Genomic DNA, 21,914 nt, shown 5'->3' with positions numbered 1-21,914 from the left:
CCGGAACTATTCCTTCGACTGGGGTTGTGCACGCACGGACACATTTGAAATGGACTGTGATGTTTCTATACGGACACATTTAAAATACGGGCCGTATTTCATCCGATCGCTTCTGCTGCCGACATGGAAGTGTAAGAATTGTGGTATTATTCATTTTTTAAGCTAACATTATGATGTGTTATTATAAGTATGTTCATGAATGTTTGAGAACATGTGGTTATTTATGCAGTAATGCAGATGATGGGAAAAGAGGGGAAATTCCATCACAGACATTAGCTCTAGAATGTCTCACTCAAGGCATTCAGTTAGCCCTCCAAGCAGAACCCAAATGCTACTGAAGTTTCTGACATTTTGACGACCCAGATCAAAATTTCAGAAAAGCTTTATGTAGGGTCCCGAGAGGGGCTAGCATTCAGTGTACTATGAAGGTTCAATTATGGTTAATTTAATTGGTTATAGTTGTGGTTGTGGATCTGACTGATGATATCTCCTCCAATCATATATCTGGTCCATAGCCCTAATGCCCTTAGCTGCCGTTGCATTAATAAAGGCAGAGGCGAGCTATATGGACCAGAGCTACTCCAACAATACAACCATATATTATATGACTGCATGGGGATTCAAAATGATGCATTATGATCCTAGCTCTGGTCCATAGCTCTATAATGCCTTCATTAATGCAACGGCAGCAAGGGGCATTAGGGCTATGGATCAGAGCTACATGTTCCTTACTAGAAAGATAGTGAGGGAGCTTTAATTGTATGCTTTTGAATTTGATTGAATACTTAATTAGACAGAAATGTGAACAGCACAAGGCAAGCACCAGGTACAGTCAAACATTTGAGTTTAAAGGGATATAACAAACAGAAAAATCCCGGGGACTGGTTTCCATTGTGGTCAAATTATGGCAACAGAGTTAAAATACGAGTAGGCTATTTACAGACAGCCTCATACGAGTTAATCTACCTCTGAGAGTGTGCACAGTCATGAAACCAAATGGACCTGTGAGGGTGAGTCCATAGGTTACTGTGGTTACATTTATTTTGTATGCAAACTATAGATATGATGGAAATATGTATGATAATGTTTGAGAATACAAAGAGTTTTAATTAACTTACAATTTGTGTTGTGTATACTGGTGTGGAGAGGGTTAAGAGAAAGCAGATGGGATTGCAAAAGAGCATTGAAATGAAATTAATGCAGGTTCCTTTTGGAATAGCTGAGGACAAATCATTAATAACAAAGACAGTGAGTGATTTCTGGCGCATGTTTGGAGCAAACTTGGCAGTGCCGTAATGTATCACAGCTCATACAATGGGCTAAAGTTCTAAACAAATGATTTATCTTCTGTGTGTTTCTTAGGAAGGACCACAATGCTGCTATGCTCAGCAACTATGAGGTACTGTGTTTTTGCCACTGTTTTGCATTGCAAATATTACCATTGTTATAACATTAGTTTATTGTATTTCTAAATATCACAAAATATCAAATATACCATGTCACGGGGCAGCCCGTGCCCTATACACACACATACACTGATTAAGGACATTGCACGCACGCACACACCACACAGACTGTGGGTAGTGGGGCAGACAGGTCCTATCATATAATGTCAATACTGTTGATGTATGCATTTACAGGATGGACAAATGAAATGATACACACAGGGAAAACAGGCAGTTTATTAACCTGTGTGTTTATTGTAACTCAGTATTTGTATGGCCTCTCTAGTGCTGCCACTTTAAGAAGGGTTCCCCCCTTGCCAAGTACTGTTGAGGAGTAGGGGTGTTCCACAATGTCAAGTATCAAAGTATGTCTATTATCTGGGGAAAGGAATGTAACCCCATATGATGTATAGTCTAGATAATAGAACATCTAGGTATGGGGTTACTTATTCAGGTTCAGCTGATATCGGTGAGCTTGTAGATCAGCTGGGTATATTTAATTGCTTCTCTGTTGGTGGTAGGATCCTCACCTATAAAGGGGAGACTGCAGGCAGAGCTAGTCAGTTAGGCTCGGGCAGGCATCATGCTGACACCCCTGTGAGAGAGCTGCTAGGGCCCATGTCATGGGCCTAGCCTAGTGCAGTTTGTTATTTTTCCTTTTTCCTTCGTTGAGCGTTAAGTATTTTTGAGTTTGTTGTTTTGTATTTTGGCCAGTATTATTTTTGTTGTTTGATTTTTCTGTTGAGAATATCTGCAATGGAGCTGGAGTTTGGAGCAATAAAAACCATCAAAAAGCATTGCTGACTGTTTTTGGAGCCTTGGCCCTCAGGCAACTTTACATACCACGTCTGCAGCAATGTGAGCTTGTGTCTGCATATTATCAACAGGTATTCAAACTCTTAACGGATCTGAAGGAACAGAGGAAGGACAGTGGGAAGAACAAGCACAGCGCTGGACAGCAGAACCTCAACACCATCATGTACGAGGTAGGGATGCTCTATTTTTGACCCATTAAGTCCTGAGGCCGACTCTAAAAATGTCTTCTAAATCCCAACGGTTTACTGAAAAACTTATGTTGCTATCTAGTATCTACTGTGTATCTGTGGTTCTCAAACCTTTTCATGTCCAAGACACACACAATTGTATGGGGGTTTTTTTGGCCATGAACACCCATTTCAAAATATTTTGTGCCAGAGAACCCCACAGAAGAAAGAAAATGTGATAAATGTTTGCTTTACAACATCTAGTCAAAGATTTGCAAAATCTTAAAAAAAATAGCAGATCTACAAGCTCATAGCGCGGCACAAAGTGACATGCTATGACCTTGTATATCTGCTATTTTTGAATAGCCAACCAATGTGAATGGCCAACTCTACAGTTACCGTTTCTATTACAACACAAGGTAACACAAATGGTTCAAGAGATTTTTTTAACACTGTTTTTTTCCCCTTTCTTTTCTTTGTTTCTTCAGACATTGAAATACCTTTCAAAGACGCCATGCAGCAGGCAGAGTCCAGAGACAGTCAAAGACTTCCTCACCACTCTGATGCCTCACAAACTCACAAAGTGGGTGTTCCCTCACAGAGACCATGTTTTCCTGACCTGAGATCAGATTCTAAAAATGTCTTCTACATCCTGACAGTTTTCTGAAAAAGCTATGTTTCTACGTCAGTCGTTCTTTGATTTTTCAAAAATAGCAGACCTACAAGCTCCACTCGGTGGCGCGCTATGAGCTTGTAGATCTGCTATTTTTCAATAGCTAAAGCATAACATAATGCTAACACCAAAATGGGTTCCACTTCCTGCCCAAAATGGGTTAATGGTCCCACTCCTGAATTCCCATACACATTATGTCCATTATGGGCTGTGAGGAATCAGGAGGATCATAAAATTGTACGATTAATTGTCACACAAATAATTGTGTTTTTACCATTGGACATTGGGGCATACGAATAAAAAAAATACATTTCTGATTACCTTTTAGGTTTTGTAAACACAAATTGCACAGGGCAGTTATGACAACTTGACTATACAAAGAAATGACATGATAAAACAATGATAAATAGACCTTTAATATTTTTATAGTTTCACATATAATCAACAATAGTGGAATTGGCAGATGTACAGTGAGCTTGGATATCTGCTAATTCGACTATTTTTGAAAATGTATACATTTTTCAGCAGATGAATTTAGCTGAATTTAAAAAACAATCCAAAATAATAATGATTATCTCAATTGCGATTAGGTGATTATTTTTGTGACTAGCCTACTCCTGAATGTCTTCTTTTTTCTTTGTCATCAGGGCTGAAAAACTACAGCTGCTGAACCACAGGCCACAGACAGCCGTGGAGATCCAACTAGTGAGTGGCCTGTATTTTTGCACCCATTTGTACCTTTTGTATACTATATTATAAGTATACTTTCACTATTAATTTGAAGGTGAGGGTCTATAGAACCATTTTGGTTCGAGTGGCAAGCACCCAGATACAAAAATTTGCCTCTAGTCAGTCAGTTGCCAACCCCCATCAGCCCTACCAAAATATGTAAACTGTTGTAACTTTTGATTAAATTATCCAATCTGAACATAATGAGATATGTATGGATTCACAAATACGAGTAGCATTTGGTACTTAAACCTTTTACGCACATAATATTTTTTTCCACCCAGTATTTGGTGTATATCTACAAAAATAGCAAGGAAAACGAGCTAAAACAAAGTTCTTAGTATTACACACAGACACAACAATTCAGTTACATTTGTATTTATTTTTGTATCATAATGATCCAGTTTTGGATATTGCTCTCGTCCAGCTAGTTCTCACATTTACACTTGCACAGGCGTTTGCCTTCATGCAACTGCATGAACTACTTGAAAGGAATGAGAACAGTTCCATCTTGTTGTCAACGTTTGCCAATTTCCTGGGATTTTCGCAGTACCAGATACACGTTGTCGGATGCCTGTTCCTCGTTTTTCCCTTGTGCCTCCTTTGTCAGTTCACGATACTGGACCCAGACAATGTCCACTCTTGTTGTTTGTTTCAAGTCATGGTTTAGTGCTCTCCTCAAATGGATTACTATTACTCAGCAACACCTCCATCAGGTCTTTGGCATGGCATTGAAATCGGTGTTGAGATGCAGAGCCTTCCTCGTGATGAGGACGTTCTTCCCAATCATCATTGTCATTTTATAGTCTCTCTGTCTAAAAGGTCATACACCTGTTTTTGATGAATTGGTTCCTACTCAAAGGCCTATTCAAACACAGTAAGTTTTTTTATATTGTGGTTGCACTACTCACTTCCCTTATTCGGACAACCACTGAACTTATCACTTGGTCAGCATTGAGAGTTCATGTTTTTAACAGGATACAAGTTTGCAGTTCCTCTTTTCAGCTAAACATCTGTTTTCCTTTCTGTCATAACAACTGTGTGTGTGTGTGTGTATGTGTGTGTGTGTGTGTGTGTGTGTGTGCGCTCTGTGGTTATGGAGTTCTGACCTCTGTTACCTATCATAACAGTCTAACCCCACCGAGACAAGGTTCAGAATGGTCGCGAGCAATCCATACACTCAACCCTCGTTGACACCAGTCACAATCCAACGTTCCAACATGACAGGGTTCTCTGTCAGACCAAGGCCTTTCACCCTTTGTTGGCTTGCTCATGTGCCTGATCAATTGGTATGGATGAGAAACGCAGATTGCTTCGAGTTATCGCCCAGTGTCCATTCTCAAATTCAGCCTTGATGCTATCTGGGAGACGTTTCATGTCTCTGATGAAGACTGGAATCCACCTGGCGTAATTCTGGTGATCAAGAGCTAGAACAAAGGCACAAGCATCTGTAGGGTAGTGACCATTAGTTCAGATAAACATGAATATGATCTGTTGGTACTTGTGTACAAGCAGCCAAAATTTGACTGTTGGGCTGTCTTTGGCAACTACATTGACCCAATCCTCAAGGGCCATCTCAGTTCCACTGACTTCATAGGCTTGCTTCAGAAGGCTGTCAAGTATAACAACAGTAACTTGGTGGCCATATCTTGTTCTCATTACCTTTGATCGGATGCTTTTCAGGAATGATGTGGCAGCTGCAGCCTGCCTCTGACTTCACTATCCCAGCTTCTTTCAATGCTTCAGGCCATCCTGACCCACGGTCAGGATGATCTCCCATGGTGCTCCACAAAGCCATTTCAATGTGGAGCCCACCTAGCATCACCACAAACTTGTCTTCCCCACAATTGTCAGGGAAATAGTTATATAAAATAAACAAAATCAAACACAGGAGTGGTGTATTATATTACAATATCTAAGTTTAGTTACCCATATATTTACTGTATTTTGCTATATTTACTCATTTGTGACATATTAGATATTTTCCTATTTTATACAATTACTCATTCATGATAACAGGTATAGACAATAACATCACCATTCTAGGTTCAACAGGATAGAAGTTGGGTGTAATTTGAAGTAATTCAATGTACATTGGCAGTTGTCTTTAATTTTTTCCATATCAGAATATTCAAAACATTAATATTTGAAATCCAGTTGATTCCTCACACAGTATTGACTTGATATAGCTAAAACAAGAAAGAAAAAAACAGCAATTGTAAGACAATGAAGACATTTTTCAAAAATCCTAATTCAGATTTTGGCCATTTTGAAATTGGGCAAAATAAATATTTGTTTTTAATTTGTAGACTTGCCACTCGGAACTAAAATTGTTCTATAGGCTATCTACAAATTAGAAGTGAAAGTCAAACTTTTACATGAGTTGCAAATGACTGTGTGTCTAGGGACCCCACTATATGAATGAGTTTGTTCGCCCCTCCCAAACGTACACAGCATCACAATCATGTGAATGTTGGAAAACAGTGAAGGTGCAACAGGGCTTGGTGACACCACACCATATGTACAGTATAGCATTCCGGCTTGACTGAAACAATTGACACTTCCGGCAGTTCCGGCACAATGTTGCAAGTTCTATTGGGCAAAAATAAATAAGCAATAAAGACAACAAAAATAAACCTAAAGTAAACCAAACTCATTCTAAATAATTATGGCAGCCAAACCGACAATGAGGTAAGTAAACTAGGATGTGTGGTTTGCTCAATGTTCAATGCTGGAAAACTAAGTACTGGAATGTTACTCGCAAGGCTTTGCATCCATCCTTGAGAATTGGTATGTTGACTATTTGCCATGTTCGTCGCACATGCTTTGTCGTGTGACAAAGTATGAATCAGCCTTCATTCTACTGTCACTGTATGGGAATATTGGCTTATACATGTCAGTATAGTGCCTGTGTAGTCGAATACATTTCACACATTTGCACTTGCAACAAGGCTTTATTGTGCATTCTGAATATTATACAGCAGATTTTAACAGGAGATACAGATAAACTAGTGTATATAATATGTAATATCTCTCTCTCTCTCTCTCTCTGTAGATGGTAGAGGAGAGTGAGGAGAGGCTATCGGAGGAGCAGATTGAGGAGCTCATTCAGAAAGTCAGTGACATCCTTCCAGGAGATCCAGAGCAGGAAATCGCTGCTCCGGCTCCAGAGGCAGAGCTGGATGGAACCACAGAGAGTTGATGATCCAGCACAGTGGCTGCACCAAGACCCGGACACCTCGGAGGCATTATAAACCACTGACTCACAGAGTAATATCCTCAGTGTTCATTTCACTCTTTGACAGTGTACAAATACAGCCACATGTCCCAGTGGGACTTAGGATTTTACTTTGTATGACTTTTTTTTTTAACTCAATTTTTGTCTACTTGTTTGAGTTGAATCCAGAGCTGATTATGAGAGATCCAAACTGCTTGTCTATCAATGGCAGCAGTTAGGAACTGTCAAGTTAAAGCAATTTTTTTGTCTTGTTTTATTTACCCCTGAAGCGCCTCCTTAAAATCCAGTAGTGTTCTAACTTCCTGGGTGCAGTATAATAGACTGCACCCAGAGAGTACATTTACCCATTCATCTGTCATTATTTGTTATTGATGTAAGTCATACTGCATGTTGTGGCGTGAATACGACATTTCAGGAAGTGGTATGGCAACAGCAGAGTGTAACAAATCTGGAAATGTAATTTGCGCTGTCCTTGCAAGTAGTAATTTCATTACTTACCGAGCTTGACCAGTGTTGTGTAGCTCGATCTTGTACATTTGTTTAGGCTACAATGTTCCAGCAGACTAGCAAGATGCCTGACAAGCAGCAGATGCTTACTTTGCCAATACTTATTTACATTATTGGTGTAGAATCAGAATATACTGCCTTGACCTGGCAATGACCATCCATTTAATAGCTTTGGGAGAGCAAATGGCCTACTTTAGAAATAAACACTCTTTCATAGACATCATCACTAATAATATGTTTTGGTTATGGTGACTGGTTATGCGTTACCATTTACTGTCTACCAAGCTAGACCATGAGACTATCTCTCTTCAATGAGTATAAGCTACCTTTAAAGGTCTCATATTTTACTGCTATTAGTTATTGCTGGATAATTCCTGACTGAGTATATTAAACTCACCTGTACTGATATTTACACTGAACATGTCTAAACGTTTGTTTTATGACATTTCCTCTCATGAGTCTGTTCTTAATTAGCTGATTGGCTCTTAGCCCCAGTATGTTCCCTCAGCACTACGCTCATTCTGTAGCTCCGAGATGAGGTCACACCCTGGGCCCCTCCCACCGCGGTTCAGAAACGGCGCATGTTTCCACAAGGAACGCTTCTTACCCTTTTCTGCACAATGAATCCAAAAAGTGAAGGGCTAAAAAAGTTTTACACTAATTCAAATTTAGCAACATCCAAGAAAATCCAACTTTAAACGGTTACACGAGCGTTACAGCGGTTGTTTAGTCAGTCGCTTCCATGTTTATCAAGGAAGTCGTGCGTGTGCGCGTGCATGTCGAGTGAACTGAAGTCAGTTGGACATTTTCGACCAGGGGAGGCGCCGGAGAGGCGCTAAAGCTTTTCAACTTCCTTGAAAAACATGCTAAACAACCGTTGTAACGGTCGTGTAACCGTTTAAACTTGGATTTTCTTGGCCGTTTCAATTAGTGTAAAACCTTTTTAGCCCTTCACTTTTTGGATTAATTGTGCAGAAAAGGGTAAGAAGCGTTCCTTGTGGAAACATGCGCCGTTTCTGAACCGCGGTGTGAGGGGCCCAGGGTGTGACCTCATCTCGGAGCTACAGAATGAGCGTAGGGAGAGGGCACATATGGGTCTAATTGGCTCTAAGCGATAGGATTAGGAATTGGAAATGAGGTTCAGCCACAATCCATGTAAAGTCTAGAAAATAACACTGAAGATCGTGTTATCTAGATCAGTGGTGCTCAATGTGTGGATCGGGGTCCCAGTATCCCCACTTTATTTTTTGGGGGGGTCCCCAGATGACAGTGATGGGACAATTTAAGGAATTAAAAGACCCTTTAATACGCCAAAAAAGAGAAGAAAAAGGGCCATTACTGCATTAAAATAAATAAATAAAGTTTGCTATAAAAACATATATATATATATATACACACACACACACACACTTTTCATGCAGTTTTGGGCATCAAGTCAAACCATGCCTTTTTTTGCATGCAGTAGGCCTACTAATATGGAATTTATGCCTATTGGGTGTGACTGGAAGCCATCTTTTTGAGGGGCGCTAGCCCCTCCTATGTCCAGCTTTGAAGGTCTGTGTAAACAAACGTTGAAGGTAAAAGTGTGTAAATGCAAACATTGAAGACAAAAGTGATGAAGTATGATGATAAGAGCGCCCCTCACTTCACACGGGTGTGATTTTTAATAAACATTAGATGGCACAACTCATAAATGACAGGTAGCCTACACATCTATCTATTCTCTATCTAGATCTATCTGTATGTATCTGTTTTTGTATAGGTTCCCTGTCCCTGATTGACTGAGAAGGCATACGTTTCATTTCACCTGTAAATAGTGTGTATAGGTTTATATTGAGGCGTCATTGGCTGTACAGCCTGCCCTCAGAGCAATGTCTCTGAAGTGAGAATCATGATTACAGTAGGCTACTAGGACTCCATCTTGTGGCTGCTGATGGACATTGTTCAGAACTGCTAGTACTGCTAGAAACTGAAGTTTCATAACAGGTGAAATGAAACTTATGCCTTCAGGTTTCAGTCAGCCAATCAGGAGTCGGGGGGGGGGGGGGGGGGGGGGGGTTCAGGTGCAGTCTGGAGGGGAGAGAACAGATGGTGGAGGTGAACGGAACACTGTCCCCTCCCCTCCCAGTGAGCTGTGGCGTCCCACAAGGAAGCATACTAGGGCCTTTACTGTTCCTAATTTATGTTAACGACATGACTTCAGCTTGTGACTGCAACTTGTTCCTGTTCGCAGATGACTCAGCACTGCTGGTCTCGGACAGGAACAAACTGCAGGTTGAAAAGACCCTCAGCTCTGAACTCGGTAGAATCTGCACCTGGCTCGCTGATAACAAACTATCCTTACACCTGGGAAAAACTGAATCCATCCTCTTCGGATCAAATAGTAAACTCAGCAAGGCAGATGGCTTCTTGGTTAGAGTGGGTGACAATATTATCACACGAAAAGATGAAATTACCTACCTAGGTTCCATCCTGGAGGCCAATCTTTCTGGTGATAAAATGGCCACCAACGTAATCAAAAAAGTCAATCAAAGAACAAGATTCCTTTACAGGATCTCCTCACTGGTCAGCAAAAACACCTTGAAGACCTTAACAGGAGCCCTCGTACAAGGTTTCTTTGACTATGCATCCACCTCTTGGTACCACAGCACCTCAAAGGCCCTTAAAACAAGGCTCCAGACCTCCCAAAACAAACTGGTCAGGCTCCTACTTGGCCTCACCCCCCGAACCCACCTCACCCCTGCCCACTTTGACAGGCTGGGATGGCTTAGGGTCGACGACAGAGTACAGCATCTTGCAATGGGTCTGGTCCACAAGATTCGATACACCACCAAGATACCCATGTACCTGTCTAAATACTTCCTTAATGTAAACGAAGTCCACACCCACAACACCAGAGGGAGTGCAACAAACCATGTACAACCCAGATTCGGCACAAACAAGGGACTAAATTCTTTTCGCTCCTATGCCACCAAAATGTGGAACGCCCTACCAACAGTCATTAAGACATGTGAATCCCTTGACTCCTTCAAAACCGCTCTCAAAGGGCACCAACGGATGGCTGCAATTCGAAACTGGCCTCTGTAAAATCTGAATCCCCCCCCCCCCCCCCCATTTTCCCTCACTGTATATTGTATCTTTTCCCTTTTTTGCTTCCCATATGATGAATTCCTGTTCTGTACTTTAACTACATAGAAATGTCTATTTGTATGTCTCTAAATGTCTGTATGTCTTTAAATGTTTTGATGAATTGAACAATGTGGACCCTGTTGTAAACAAGTGTAATGCTTAATTGGGTCGTCCACTCACAGTTGACAGTCTTTGTATTGAGTTTGTGCTTAAAATGTACTGTAAATTCTACAAACTGTTAATAAATATTTCAATCAATCAAAATGACGCCAGGGCTCCACTGGGCGCGTCTGCGTCGCGTCTCCGTCAACGTCGGGAATGTGCCCTTTTAATCAATGGAGGGTGGCTCCACTGCCCGCGTTGCGTCGCGTCTCCGTCACCATAAAATTGAACCGGTTCGTTTTTTGACGCACGCACGCGTGACGCAACGCGACGCAGACGCGCCCAGTGGAGCCCTGGCGGGAAGTATCGCCCACAGGGCACAATCTAAGGGCACAATTTACGGACATTATCTCTCCATTTCATCAAGGGAGAAACTTTTCTTGGAAGGGTAAAATGAGCTTTTTTTTTGTTTGTCTTTCTTTATTTTCCTTCTTGTTGGATTGAAATCACTGTCTTACAAATGCAAATATAGAATACATTGTTGTTTGTAGTTTGTACATTTCAGAGGTCACCAGCTTTCCATTGCTGCACTAATTTTGTTTAGAGCAAGGAATAACCTATTGCCAGGTAACATACAAAAAAACATCTGTGATAGAGGGGGGTTTAATAGCCAAGCCTTCATTTAAAAACACTTTGTGTTCATTCATTCAACATCGAAAAGGTAGGCTATGTGCATTCCAGTTTATGGAGTGAATTTGTGGAATGTACATGTCCAAATATGAATTACTTTAAGAAGGCATATAAAAAGATCATATTTAAGGAGTATTTTTATGTCTTCTTTTATGTTTGTGTTGTGTTGTAGGTTATACATTTATTTGAAAAATTGTGATAATTATTTATCTCCATTTGTCTTTTTTTCCCCTCTGGTGTCTGAGAGTTCACTGAAAAGCGATGTGATTGTTAGTCACAGTTGGCATCAAACCAAGACCCAAGACCCAAATGCCCATGATAGTTTGAGTTTCTGTCTAGCTTAAGTTGTGACATACCGGTAGCTCATAGCTCATTCAAGTTGCTCTATCTACCAGCAGTAGATGGAGCTGATAGGTCACTTTATTTTTATTTATGAGATTGATAACATTTTCACATTGGTTCTCAGTTGTAATTGTAATGTGTGGTGTATTATGAATCGTATAGCATATTCATAACTACATGGTTAGTCATAATTTTAATTTTAACTTCTGAAAGCCATTTCTCCCTGCATCTCCCTCCAGTGTCTCACCAAAGTGTCTTAAACTGAAGGTCTATTTGCATATCAATTGTGCCACAGGCAGGAAGACAATCTCTGGCTGAGAGACAGTCATTCCAAATTGTAGGTTTTACTCTTTGACTTGCTAATTGGTGCATTTATATAGCGCCTTTATCCAAGGCGCTTTTACAGAGATTGTGCATTACATTCACCCATTCACACACCGATGGCAGCGGAAACCATGCAAGGCACCAACTAGCACATCGGGAGCAATTAGGGGTTCAGTGTCTTGCTCAAGGACACTTCGACTCATTCTGTAGCTACAGAATGAGCGTAGGGAGAGGGCACATATGGGGCTAAGGGCACATATGGGGCTAGGTGATAGCCAGCTTGCCACTTTGTCATGCTGGTAACCTGATGTAACTATATGGAAGATGCCTTGTTTGAATGAATGATGGACTTTGCCTGGGATTTCTCAACTCATTTCGTGCTACCTTAGGAAAATAAGGAAATAATCCACGGACCCCTGTAAGACAAGAGACATCAAATGCAAGTTTTCTTTTATGTTTGTATTAGTGTGGTTGCCTATAGGCAAGCAGACTATTGTTATTCTACCCCAGAGATTATATCGTTTAAAAAACGTTTACATTGGGCAATAACTCTATTTCCGATTGGCCAGCGATTCTGAACTCTTCCCAAGGCATGTGCACTTTGTCCTCATCTGATTGGACAATATAGTGACATACCTTATACCATAATCTTCTAATTGAACAATATTTCTATAGAGATAGGCAACCACACTAACATCTTTCTAGTTATTATTGTTATTGTCTCTTAGCCTAATGTTAATTGTGTGTGTTTTCAGACCACAATGCCTTCCAAAAAGAAGAGTCTGCAGCTGGCAGCTAAGGGGAACACAAGTATAGAACGCTGGCTGAGTCCCAGCAGGCCAACAGGTGATGTCAAGTTTGATGTTCAAGTTTGAATCAAGTGAAATTGGAAGTGGTGAAACAAAAAAAAACAGAGAAAGGCAACCTGATTACCCTGGGTAACTATGCACATTAGAGACCTGTGGATGGCGGATTTTGCCGCGGTTGGCTGATGGTGCGGTTAATATAAATAGGATGATATCATTAATGCGGTTGGATAACGGGTACGTTGGGTTATGACTTATGCCCTCATATATTTCCATTGTGGTGTCCCAAGCCAGTAGAGACCTGCGGATGGCGGATTTAGCCACGGTTGCTGCGGATAACCGCGGTTGGCGGATGGTGCGGTTAATATAAATAGGATGATATCATTAATGCGGTTGGATAGTGGGCGGATAATGCATTTGTGGTTGTGGGTGACAAAAAACTCCATCCGCAGGTCTCTAATGCACATGTTTGTGTGTACTTACTAGTGCCGGTCCCAAATCTGTTTAAATTGGGGAGGGCTGTGTCAGGAATGGGATGCAGTATAAAACGTGTGCCAAATAAAATAAAATGTGGACCATAGAAAACAGATGGAAATAGACGATCCACTGTGGCGACTGAGCGACCCCTAGACGGAAATTAGACGGAAGGGAAAAAATTGGAACTGGAACACTATCAAATTGCGTTGTTTGTTTAGCAGTTTTAATGCCTCTATCTATCCGCCCTGACTCTCCTGTGGGCCTCTCTGTCTCTGCAACCTGGGCTCTGCCTCTGAGCAGCAGCAACAGCAACTATAGGGTTTCTGGTCTGATCTGATTTATTTTCTTTTGTAGTTATGAGTGCAGAAATTGATAGATTATACTGTAGTGAGTGTGGAGGTGAGATACTCATTGTCTGGTGTTCAAAGAGCTCCCACATACTGTGCTCAAAACATGATCGGGCCTCCTCGATTCTGCACTTGGTCTGAGGTAAATGCTGTGCACAAATGTATTCTTAATTCTGATTCACATTTTAGGTGAGACGCAGCCACAACGCTCCAGAGCAGAGAATGAGGGAGAGCTTGCAGAGCACCACGCAACACCTCAGACAGGTACATATGGGGATGACTGGCATTGGCCCATTGTGAGACAGATACTATTAAAGTAATGTTTAATATTACATATTTGTAGACAAAACTAGATATAGCCTATCGGTCTAATTCATGTCCATGAATAAAGTGTTCACTTGTTTTAGTGCATTTTGTGCAGTTAGTTAGAGATTCAAGTTTTAGTTGACGATTCACTGTCGACATTCAGAATTGAAATGATTTTTTGATGATTAAATGTTGAACCAGTTAAGTACCGGTAGGCTACTAAGTATTTGAAATAGTAGTTCCACTGTTCCAATGCAATGATGTCTGGACAGTGATGGCATTCTTTTATAATTTTGATAATAATAATTCAATTTAAGGTGAGGCGCAACCACAAGGCTCCAGAGCAGACAATGCTGGACAGCATGCCAGGTTTCAGAAGACACCTCAGACAGGTCAGATTACATAATACAGTATGTAAGCTGTCATGGCACAGTGTGACCACTCTCATATTATGAGAGTGGTCACACTGTGCCATGACAGTGTGAGAGAGCTATGTTATAATATAAACAAGAATTGATGAACATCAATTCATTACCAGCTGCCTCATTATAGCTGCAGAATTGTGCTATGAAATGTAAATATCTGTGTCAATGTGTATTTGTGTGTGTGTGTGTGTGTGTGTGTGTGTGTGTGTGTGTGTGTGTGTGTGTGTGTGTGTGTGTGTGTGTGTGTGTGTGTGTGTGTGTGGAAACAAATGAAAGCACTGCACAAAGCCAAAAGTCCTGCTAAAAGCATAGTAAACCTGAGTCCAACACCAAATTAATGTAATCTGTCTCTGCCGTGGTGTGCGCAGCACACTGTGATGTTGTGTGCTCACTCATCCACGTAGCCCTGTCCAGTTTAAACTATACTATCTCTTTAGCAGGCTAGATGTATTTGGCCATGTGTCTGTTACTATATTCCTTCATTGAGGTAACATATAGGTCTTTATATTTCCCATCTCCTCACTTGAATCGCCAACATCTCCTATAAACAGACAAAAACAGTGCATCAAGGTTTTAACGAGACAAACAAACACACACACACACACACACAGGCTGTTTGTGTGAAACAACTGTGGGAGGAGGGGGGCTCGCAGCGCACCAGCGAGGGCTAGTCAGATACTGTCCAGAAACTACTTTGTTTCGGCTCTAAAATAGCAGTATGAATGAATCGGCCCTTACTGTTTATTTTGAAACGAGGAGCCATGTGTGTCTGTGTTCATCACCTCGGCTAAAAAAAAGTGGAGTCTGACTTATGTTTCGCGGTACAATGTGTTGCATGCTGAAAGTAGCTCATCTGCAAGCTCAGAACGCGTCGCCTCCGCAACAGGTTGTGAGCTTGTAGATCGGCTATTTTCAGCATACGGAAAGATGTAGGCACTGCAATACTGCCATAGCCGTCATCACAAATGTGCCCAAAATGTGCTGACCTCATCACATTTCAATGATTTCATCACATTTGTGATGAAATCATTGAAATTGAAATAATTTCATCACAAATGTGATGAAATCACATTGTTGTGTTTTTTGTGCAAAACTAATGCTTTGGAATGGATTCAGAATCTTGAAAACCCCCTAGTTTGACATATAACATGCTACTTAAAGCATAATTCATTTTTTACATTTTTGCCTTTATATAGGATGTTAATGGTAGGATCACATTATAAACCCCTATAAAACAAATTGCTCAATACCGACAGCCGGTCAGCAAGTGGATTCATGAATTTATGTAAATAGACAATATTTTAGGCCAATAAAAAAGACTATATACCAAATGTCCCAACCCACAAGCCCGGCTGCCGGACTATGAGGGGCGATAGCCGCTCCTATATCCAGCTTTTATAGTGTACTATGTTCACAAACTTTGTCCAACACAAACATTAAATTCCCATTGGCAATGAATGGAAAGTTTTACGTCATAGTGTCTAAGCAAATAAACATAGTGTCTATTTTACGTCAGGATGATGTACGATGATAAGAACACCCCTCACTTCACGCAGGTGTGACTTTTAGGGTATATTTATTGCATAGTGACATGTAGGCCTATTACTGTTATTTAGATTTAAATTAATACGGTAATCCACATTTCTCCTTAACAGGTCGAACCTCTTTCGTCAATGTATCTAACCATCAGCAGACACCTCCCAAAGTGGACACCAAGAAAATTAAGTCTGGAACAATGGATCAGGTACCATTCTTCTGTACTATGATCCAAAACCAGTTGATTTTCAGTAGCTGTCTCAGTTACCATTATGTCATTCAAGTGGTCTACTATACAATATTGCACAAATCAGTTGTATTATTCTTTATTCGACTTTTGTATTATGCAATGTAGACAGTCTTTCTACATAATATTATGATAAAGCAGCAAGCAGTTCAGCTATATAGTGGGGTTCCGTCTCCATGTTAAATTTAGTTGTCATTTACAACTCATGTAAAAGTTTCACTTTCAGTACTAATTTGAAGGTGAGGGTCTATAGAACCATTTTGGTTCGAGTGGCAATCACCAAAATAAAATAATTGGCCTATAGGGGGCGTAGTCAGGTGCCAACCCCCATCAGCCCTACCAAAATATGTAAACTGTTGTAACTTTTGATTAAATGATCCAATCTGAACATATGATATATGTATGGATTCACAATCAGGAGTAGCATTTGGTACTTAAACCTTATTACACATATAATATTTGTTTCCACCCAGTATTGGTGTAAATACACAAAAATAGCAGGAAAAACGAGCTAAAAACTAGTAGTCCCTAGACAGACCGTCATTTACAACTCAACAAAAGTTTAACTTTCACTTCTAATTTGTAGATAATGACCTATAGAGCATTTTAGTTTGAGTGGCAAGTCTACAAATTAAAAAAATATATATTTTTGCCAAACTTCCAAAATGGCCAAAATCGGAATTATGTTTATTTGAAAGATGTCTTAATTTTCTTATATTGCTGTTTTTTCTTTGTTTTTCTTGCTATATCAAGTTAATCCTGTGTGAGGAATCAACTGGATTTCAAATATTAATGTTTTGAATAATCTGATATAGAAACAAAATAAAGACGGCTGCCAATGTACATTTAATTACTACATTACGCCTAACTTCTATCCTGTAACCTGTTTAACCTAGAATGGTGATGTTGGTGCCTATACCTATGTTATCATGAATGACTAATTTGTATATAAACAAAATACATATAATAGGACAATATATAATATTTCACACAAATGAGACAATGCAGTACATATGTGGGGAACTAAAGTTAGATATTGGAATATAATACACCACTCCTGTGTTATATTTGTTTATTTTATTAGTTACTATGTACAGTACTGCCACTATAGGGGGCATAGTAGCAGGTGTGTCTTAATTGTTCAGACTTGGTAGCTTGTTAGTTATAAGACTGTGTACATACATCTACTGATGCCTAGTCTGGACACATCCTCAGTGATGTTCCTGGAATCTTAGGGCATTTTGGGTCTTTCAACATCATACGCCCTCCGCAGGTGACCCAGCCAGGGTTGATCAGACCTAGAGCTTGTGTCCAGACGGCTAGCTAGCTACCATGACTCCAAGGCTCCCCTCTTTTGAGCCACAGCCATCTTGAGGCTCTCTCTGCCGCATCGGTGGTACTGCGGATGGCTCTCCTCTTTCTCTCTCCCTCGATGCCTAAGCTACTGAAGGCTCTGGCCAAGGACCGGGCTGCAAAACCTCTGCATCCAACCTCCACAGGGAAACACCTTGCTCTCCAACCAGCCTGCTGGCAGTCGCTGACCAGACCTGCATACTTGGAGAGCTTCCTTTCAAAGGCTTCTTCCAGGCGATCTTCCCACGGGACTGTCGGCTCCATCAGCACTGCTTGCTTGGTAGACTCAGACACAAGGACAATGTCTGGTCGCAGGGTGGTGACTACAATATGGCTGGGGAACTTCAGCTGATGTTCAAGATCCACCAACAACTGCCAGTCTCTTGCAGACATCAGGATGCCTGCAGATGTTGTTCTTCTGACCCCAGCTTGTCCCCAGCTCTGACAAAGGCAATGGTTTTCTTAGATGGTCGGACCTGCTTTGACCACTCCAGTCCTGTGCTGATGGCTTCAGCAATGGTCTTAAGGACTTGGTCATGCCTCCACCTGTACCGTCCATCTCCAAGTGCCCTTGTACAGCAACTGAGGATGTGTTCCAGGGTCCCTCGCTTGGAACACAGTGGGCATGCTGGTGTCTCTGCTATGCCCCATATGTGCAGGTTTGACGGGCTTGAAAGCACGTCATACACTGCCATGATGAGAAATTTGATGCGGTGAGGCTCAGCTTTCCAAAGCTCTGCCCAGGTCACTTTCCTCTTGTCGTATAATTTTCTATAAATTAACTAACTAAATAACTATGGTACTAGTTTCACTGAGTCAAGTAAAATGTTTTAGTGATCCCATGCAACAGAAGGTCTTTCACTCAGGGGCTTCTGACTAAATTTAACATCTATTGTTCTAAAAAACCTTTGAGGCAGCTCAGAGGTGTGAATGAAACCAGATCCTATTGTCTGCCACAAGAACCTGTGTTTTGCATAGCCCTGATAGCAGAGCCGAGAGGAGTTCTTACTCTTAGGCTACTGAGTTACTGGGTCAATACTGTTTTAATTCACTTCCATTTCAGTTCTGTTATAATTAACTACGTTCACTAGAGTGCTCAGTTTCATCTAAAAGACCGGTTTATGTTTTAACTACAATTTGTCATGGGATCTGTAAAGTAGTAATCTGGTGTTTTAATGTAAGGTTAGATACTCATGTCTAGCCAGAGAGGCCCGCCTCTGTAACTCTGTGAAACATGACTCTGGGCTACTTTCATTGGTCAAAAGAGTCAGGAAGTGCCTGGTTCAGCTACTGGAGGAGGGGGGATCAGATCTGTATATAACACCTTGTTTTTCTTGTGAACTAGGCTGTTCGAACGAGTCTAATATTTGGCTCCCCTAGGCTGGTTGGAACAGACATTGGCGTGTACCGTTTTGAGACATGCTTGCTTTGTAGCGAATTGAAATCTCTTTGTGGTTTACCAAATAAACGCTAAGATCCGGAGAAACCTTTGTCCTGCTTTTTCGTCTTCACTCTTCATACTGACTGACACACACGGCGAAAGTATACCACACTCTCAACCGCATTCTCCCATCTCGTCCAAGCTCCCTGTTGCTTCAGTCCCACAGCCTTGCAGGTTCTGGTCTCATCCACTGCTGCTCTCACCTCATCCTGAACAAGGCGTCGCCTTTCCTTCCCCCTGGTGTTCATTTGGGCACTCGGAAAGGAACCTAGCCCTGCTCGGCCTCGTGTGACCACGCCCACCATGCACCTGTGGCGCAGCCTTGCCTCTACCTCTTGAACTGCTTCCTCTGCCCTCCATTTTCTGCCAGTCCTCACTTGGATCCCTGCTTTAGCCACCTTCGGATCACTTGAGTCCCTGTACTGAACCACTTCTCTGGCACTAGTTACCTTGAATTCCTCCTCCAGGGATTTGAAAGGCAGTTGCAGTTTGTTGGTGTTTCCGTAGAGTGCAATGCTGCTCAGGCTCCTTGGTAGTCCGAGCCATCTCCGGAGGTGGTTGCTGACCCTCCTCTCCGACATGTCGAACTGCACATCTGGTTCAGGGGGTTCTATGAGGTTGTTGGTCTATGTCTTCCTGCGAGGAGGCCAGTTTGCCACTGCGCTTCTGCCCCAGCAAATCCTTGGTGAACTTGAAGAGGTTAGCGATGAAAGCAGCACGTTTGCGTGCCCTCTCACGCTGCCGCCTCCGGAGGTGCTGTGGCATTGGCAAGAAGATCATGCCGGACTGGTGCACCTGTTAATCGTAATAAATGTCTCTTTTGTGGTGAAGAAACATATGCAGCAGACCATTCATTCCAGAAGGTAGAACTCACCCAAGAGATAAACGACAAGTCAGTTGTGCTGGGAGAAGACCGTATCGTGGCACTCCATGACTATCCATATTCATAAAAAACACTTTAGGATCCTTCATGACATGTTTAACTTTTTTGCTTACCTTCAAAATATCAATACCACAAGAGAGCAATCAGTGCAGCTCATGCTCTTCTGCAGTATGCTTAGTTTTATTACTAAAAAGCTACCAAGTCTGAACAATTAAGACACACCTGCTACTCTGCCCCCTATAGTGGCAGTACATAGTATAAGTAATTAAATAAAATAAACAAATATAACACAGGAGTGGTGTATTATATTCCAATATCTAACTTTAGTTCCCCACATATGTACTGCATTGTCTCATTTTTGTGAAATATTATATATTGTCCTATTATATGTATTTTGTTTTTATACAATTAGTCATTCATGATAACATAGGTATAGGCACCAACATCACCATTCTAGGTTCAACAGGATAGAAGTTAGGCGTAATGTAGGCAGCCATCTTTATTTTAGATTAGATTATTCAAAACATTAATATTTCTTAATTCCTCACACAGGATTAACTTGATATAGCAAGAAAAACAAAGAAAAAACAGCAATATAAGAAAATTAAGACATCTTTCAAATAAACATAATTCCGATTTTGGCCATTTTGGAAATTTGGCAAAAATATATATTTCTTTAATTTGTAGACTTGCCACTCGAACTAAAATTGTTCTATAGGTCATTCTCTACAAATTAGAAGTGAAAGTTAAGCTTTTGTTGAGTTGTAAATGACGGTCTGTCTAGGGACCCCACTACTAGTTTTTAGCTCGTTTTTCCTGCTATTTTTGTGGATACACACCAATACTGTGTGGAAAGAAATATATGTGTAATAAGGTTCAAGTACCAAATGCTACTCCTGATTGTGAATCCATACATATATCATATGTTCAGATTGGATAATTTAATCAAAAGTTACAACAGTTTACATATTTTGGTAGGGCTGATGGGGGTTGGCACCTGACTACGCCCCCTATAGGCCAATTATTTTATTTTGGTGATTGCCACTCGAACCAAAATGGTTCTATAGACCCTCACCTTCAAATTAGTACTGAAAGTGAAACTTTTACATGAGTTGTAAATGACAACTAAATTTAACATGGAGACGGAACCCCACTAATATTCACTCACTTACAGGTTTTAAATTTGTTGCCATTTCTGTTAAAGCATTACCTATATAAATGTAATTCCCTGGCTTTCAAGTTCGTTACTAATATGTATTTTCATTTGAATTTAAATTCTCTTTGGTAATGAGCATGTCAACAGATGTGTTGTACTGAAATTAATGACTGTCCTTTCTTTGCGCAGGACGAAGATGCACATGTCACCCATTCCTTTTCATATTCCATTGGTAATAGTAACGGCAAAAGGAGGAAAGTAACCTGTGACAGACACCAGACCATTACAGATTCACTAATGATAAACCCAAATTATGAAAAGAATGCCAAAAAAAACGAAGGCAAAGACCTTTGCCTTCTGAGAGATATGCCTCCTAGAGCTATCAGCACACACTTTCCATGCTGTTTAATTAAACCAAATGAGCATCTAACTATTAAATGGAGAAAAGCAGAGGGAAACCCTGAACACACAAAGAGTGAAAGTCGTTTTCCCGAAGACAAGGGGAAACTAGTCGTTTTTCATGTAAAAACAAAGGGAGACCATAACATTACGAATAAAGTTCTGAACAGCATGGAACTGAAGTGCATAGCTGAGGAAGTTGATGTTTATGCATACAAAGGGGAAAAGGTAGAGGACGCTCTCAAACGAGATGGGCGTTTCAAATGTGACATTTTCAGTCCAGGCTATGCACTCAAAGGCATAAGCGATGACATTATCACTGACATGACCAGTCTTGTTGATGATCTTGACGGCATAACATTCAAGATCACATTGG

The 21,914-nt window shown here is 40.9% G+C and overlaps 1 protein-coding gene across 1 annotated transcript; it reads left to right on the top strand.

The window, feature by feature from the left end:
- Window positions 1-2: 2 nt before the first annotated feature.
- Window positions 3-7,989, top strand: crcp (calcitonin gene-related peptide-receptor component protein). The gene is made up of 6 exons (XM_083768367.1): window positions 3-131; window positions 1,363-1,399; window positions 2,333-2,431; window positions 2,917-3,011; window positions 3,749-3,806; window positions 6,886-7,989. The coding sequence occupies exons 1-6, from the start codon at window positions 124-126 to the stop codon at window positions 7,030-7,032; spliced, it is 444 nt and encodes a 147-aa protein (XP_083624493.1). The 5' UTR covers window positions 3-123; the 3' UTR covers window positions 7,033-7,989.
- Window positions 7,990-21,914: the final 13,925 nt, after the last annotated feature.

Source organism: Protomyctophum parallelum (assembly GCF_964188405.1).
Source record: "Protomyctophum parallelum genome assembly, chromosome: 1".
NCBI lineage: Eukaryota > Metazoa > Chordata > Actinopteri > Myctophiformes > Myctophidae > Protomyctophum > Protomyctophum parallelum.
Note: the sequence above shows the minus strand (reverse complement) of the source record. Positions and strands in the feature narration are given on the sequence as shown.

Bases quoted from the DNA above. Each gene is read 5' to 3' on its own strand.
- crcp (XM_083768367.1), top strand. The intron at 3,012-3,748 runs GTGGGTGTTCCC...CTTTGTCATCAG, and splicing joins ATGCCTCACAAACTCACAAA to GGCTGAAAAACTACAGCTGC. The intron at 3,807-6,885 runs GTGAGTGGCCTG...CTCTCTCTGTAG, and splicing joins CAGCCGTGGAGATCCAACTA to ATGGTAGAGGAGAGTGAGGA.